Source organism: Pan paniscus, chromosome 15 (genome assembly GCF_029289425.2).
Source record: "Pan paniscus chromosome 15, NHGRI_mPanPan1-v2.0_pri, whole genome shotgun sequence".
NCBI lineage: Eukaryota > Metazoa > Chordata > Mammalia > Primates > Hominidae > Pan > Pan paniscus.
In genome coordinates, this window is record NC_073264.2 from 107,566,236 (window position 1) to 107,570,329 (window position 4,094).

Consider the following 4,094-nt stretch of genomic DNA (forward strand, 5'->3'; position numbering starts at 1 on the left):
TATTATCCCATTGTCTGACTTCTGCCTGACTGACCCACCCATGAGCTTTAATCCACTGCTCTGCAGCTGATGGGGCCATCTGGACCTTCATTCATAAGAGGTGTGTAATTTATTAGAGAAGACCTGAGATCAGCAGGCGCCTGAGCTCCTCAGAACACAGGTGTGTCCTGCAGTAGAGTGTGTGTGACTGAAATCACACGTCTGTATAACTTGTAGCCTCAGCCCATAAGGTGATGCCAGCTTCTGGCCATTCCTGGGCAACCTGATGTGGGGTGCCCGCAGAAGGATGGGTACATGACAAGGATGTTAGAAACCGATGTGGTGTTGGGGGCATGGACGGCCAAATTTAATTTAAATCTACTCGGTCCTTGATACTTGGGGAAGACTGGGAGAAAGGGAACAAAACTCAGACCCTGTGTAGCTCCTAACTTAGGAAGGGATTCAGTGCAAATTGTGAAAGTTGAAGGAATAGACTATACTTTAAGGGATCATTTCTATAGTTCGTTCGAGGAAGTTGAAGGAAAACAGTTATGTTGGTGATGCTGGTGTTTTCCTGTGACTTACTTAGGAGACAGCAGAAGATGTTCAGTGGTCAGTCTCCATGCAGCTGGTCCTCATTGTCCATTTGTTATATCCACATGAAAGATAAAAGAAAATCTTGTGGTACAGGCACCAGGGCTGGTTTCAGAGACCTTGCCCCAAAAATGGCCAACAGGGGCCAGGTGCGGTGGCTCACACTTGTAATCCGAACACTTTGGGAAACCGAGGCAGGCAGATCATGCAGTGAGGAGATTTGAGACCATCCTAACACAGTGAAACCCTGTCTCTGCTAAAAATACAAAAAAAAAATAGCCTGGCATGGTGGTGGACACCTGTAGTCCCAGCTGCTCAGGAGGTTGAGGAAGGAGAATTGCTTGAACCCAGGAGACGGGGGTTGTAGTCAGCTGAGATTGCACCACTGCACTCCAGCCTGGCCACAGAGCGAGACTCCATCAAAAAAAAAATGGCCAACAGGGCCATGACACATTTTGATATGAGAACTACTATTTCTGCCTACTTCATATGGAAATCTGAGAGATGTGCCCAGCCTCAGGGGGCTGCTTCTCCCTCCAGGAGCTAACAGAGTTATGTGGTATTAGTCTGTCTGGGTCTTCATAAGAAGACAACAGGAGTGGGTGGCTTAAACAACAAACATTGATTTTCTCACCATTCTGAAGTCTGAATGTCCAAGGTCCAGGTGCTGGCAGGGTTGGTTCTTGGTGCGGCTTCTTCTTGGCTTGCACCTTCTAGTCCACTATGTCTCCACATGGCCTCTTCTCTGTGTGCACAGGAAAAGTGAGAGGTCTCTGGTGACTCTTCCACTTCTTATAAAGACAAGAGATCTATTGCATTAGAATCTCAGACTTATGATCACATTTAACCTTAATTCCATCCTTAAAATTCCAATATAGATCAATTGGATTTAAGGTTTCAGCATTTGAATTTCAAAGACAGCACAATTCAACTGATGACACAAATCAAGAGATGGTGAGAAGTATTAGAATATTTTTTTTAATTAAGAAGGAAAAATGGGACATTCAGGAACTTGTAGGAAAGTTCCTAGTAACTAGTGACACTTTGACTCTAAGAGGAAAATTTGCCTTCCTCCTTCCTTTCCTACCACAAGGATGTGAGGAAGCAGAACCACAGATAATAAAGAAAGAGGAGCCCTGGGGACAGCTGAGGTCCTGGCGAGGAGGGAGACCACTGAGCTGATGAGGAAGCCCCGCCCTCCCTGCACCTGCTCCTGACCCGGCCTCGGGCTCTGTGGGCCGCGCGCGCCCCCTGCTGGTCCTGAGCAGCACCTGCGGCCGCCCCCTCTGCCTATCTGCAGGGAGGTTTTTGTCTGGGCTCACACTCACCTCCCCTCACTGTGCCTCTCGCACAGTAATACACGGCCGTGTCCGCGGCGGTCACAGAGCTCAGCTTCAGGGAGAACTGGTTCTTGGACGTGTCTACTGAGATGGTGACTCGACTCTTGAGGGACGGGTTGTAGTAGGTGCTTCCACCATAATTGATATGCCCAATCCACTCCAGTCCCTTCCCTGGTGGCTGGCGGATCCAGCTCCAGTAGTAATCACTACTGCTGATGGAGCCACCATAGACAGCGCAGGTGAGAGACAGGGTCTCCGAAGGCTTCACCAGTCCTGGGCCCCACTGCTGTAGCTGCACCTGGGACAGGACCCCTGTGAACAGAGAGAACCACGGTGAGCCCTGGGCTCAGAGGCACCTCCCATATCTCCATGTCTGCAGCCTTGAGACACTCACATCTGGGAGCTGCCACCAGCAGGAGGAAGAACCACAGGTGTTTCATGTTCTTGCACAGGAGGTCCAGGACTCTCAGAAAGTATTTCCCATGTGAGCTGGACCCTGAATTTAAGGAAATGTGTGATGGTTTCCTGTGGGTGCCTAAGTGAGATTTGCATGTGGGTGGTGCCTCTGTATGGACAGGTGAAAAGGGATGAGGGAGGCCCCAGTCTTTTAGGCTCTCCCTGGGAGGAGGATGCTGGCTGTGCCCTCTGAGAATTCAGTTATCTTCCTGGAGCCTCAACTCACTATGTCCTGGCTCCTCTTGTCCCAGGTGAGGAAACAGATTGCAACAGCAGCTTAATGTAACAATCACGTGAGTTCAGACACACCAGGATTCACTTAACGTTATTTGTAGTTCAGAACCTCCATCAGATTTAGAGGGAATCGCTCTGTCCCAGGGAGTGGGTCTTAAATAGCAAAACGGCCTCAGAAAACCCAACATAATCTACAGGGAGACCTCAGCACGGCAAGCGAGGAATCACTACAGCCACCAGGGGGCTCCGGATGCACTGATACGGCCCAGACACATGGCGAGTCCAGGAACTGATGGGGACCTTGGGGCAGCCTCTTTTATTATTTTTTAGGATTCTGTTGTTGAAGGTCACAACACTGGGCCTGACTGCTCCCTGAACCAAGCCCAGCACAATATGGTTCACGCCAGTGACATTTTCAGATCTTTCTTCCTGTAATGAAAGCACGGTGTGATGTGTATGCACTATTGTGTTTACCTAATGAATGTAAAGAGAAGCACATTTCATGCAGCTGTATTTTCATAAATGTCAGACACTCATCATGTTAGTGTCTATTTTTCCATGAATCTGTACTAAACAAATTATTCATTCATTGATTTGTAAGTCTTATTGAGACATTATTACTATACATTAAATATTGCAAAAAGTGTGTACTTTAATAAGTACTCAAGCCAAGCCTGGTGGCACACAACGGTAGTTTCAGCTACTTAGATGGCAGATGCAGGAGTATTGTTGGAGACCAGAAGTTGGAGGCTACATTGAACTATGATCCCACCACTACACTCCAGCCTGGGTCACAGGGAAGGACCACATCTCTTCAGAAAAACAAACAAACAAACAAAACAAAATGTTATTCCACTCGTGCTCACCTGTGCATCCCCAAAAGCCATCCAAATAATGAACAAACAAATTACACTTAAAAGTTTCCTTGTGTTCCTCTACAATTCCTCCTTCCCAAATATTTTCTTCCCCACCATATTCTGAGTCAGTCCTTCATATTTAATGCTTTAGTTTTGAGTTTCAAGAATTATACAGGAATTATATCGTATGTGTTCTATTTGTGTGGCTTCTCACACATGACTACTTATGATGCAAACATGTTGAGCATCAACAATGTATTGATTCTCATGATGGATGTTATTACAGTAAATTAGCATGCCATTACTTTTTATCTATATATCTTCTTGATATTTGTATCATTTCTAGTTTCTTAGTATTACACATAGAGTTGCTTCTCAGCGTGGAGATGTAAGCACCCCATAAAAATATGTTATTATTCTTACAACAGCTACTAAACTTACTGATCTGCAAATTAGCACATATACATCAAATTTTTGATGTTATAGGACAAACAATATATCTGAAATCTGAACAGACATAAAGACTTGCAGGGAAATAAACAGGAGCAGATGATAATCTTTTCTGGGACAGAGGCTGCCAGATGCCATTTAAGTTAGCACACGATTAAAGTAGACATATTCATTGGATGGTTTC

General features: G+C 45.8%; 1 gene segment (V, D, J or C); it reads right to left on the minus strand.

Moving 5' to 3' along the window:
* Window positions 1-1,722: 1,722 nt before the first annotated feature.
* On the minus strand, window positions 1,723-2,422 carry LOC129393789 (immunoglobulin heavy variable 4-30-4-like). The segment is given in 2 exon segments: window positions 1,723-2,225; window positions 2,308-2,422. Coding segments are annotated over 2 exon segments (408 nt in total).
* Between the last annotated feature and the right edge of the window lie 1,672 nt (window positions 2,423-4,094).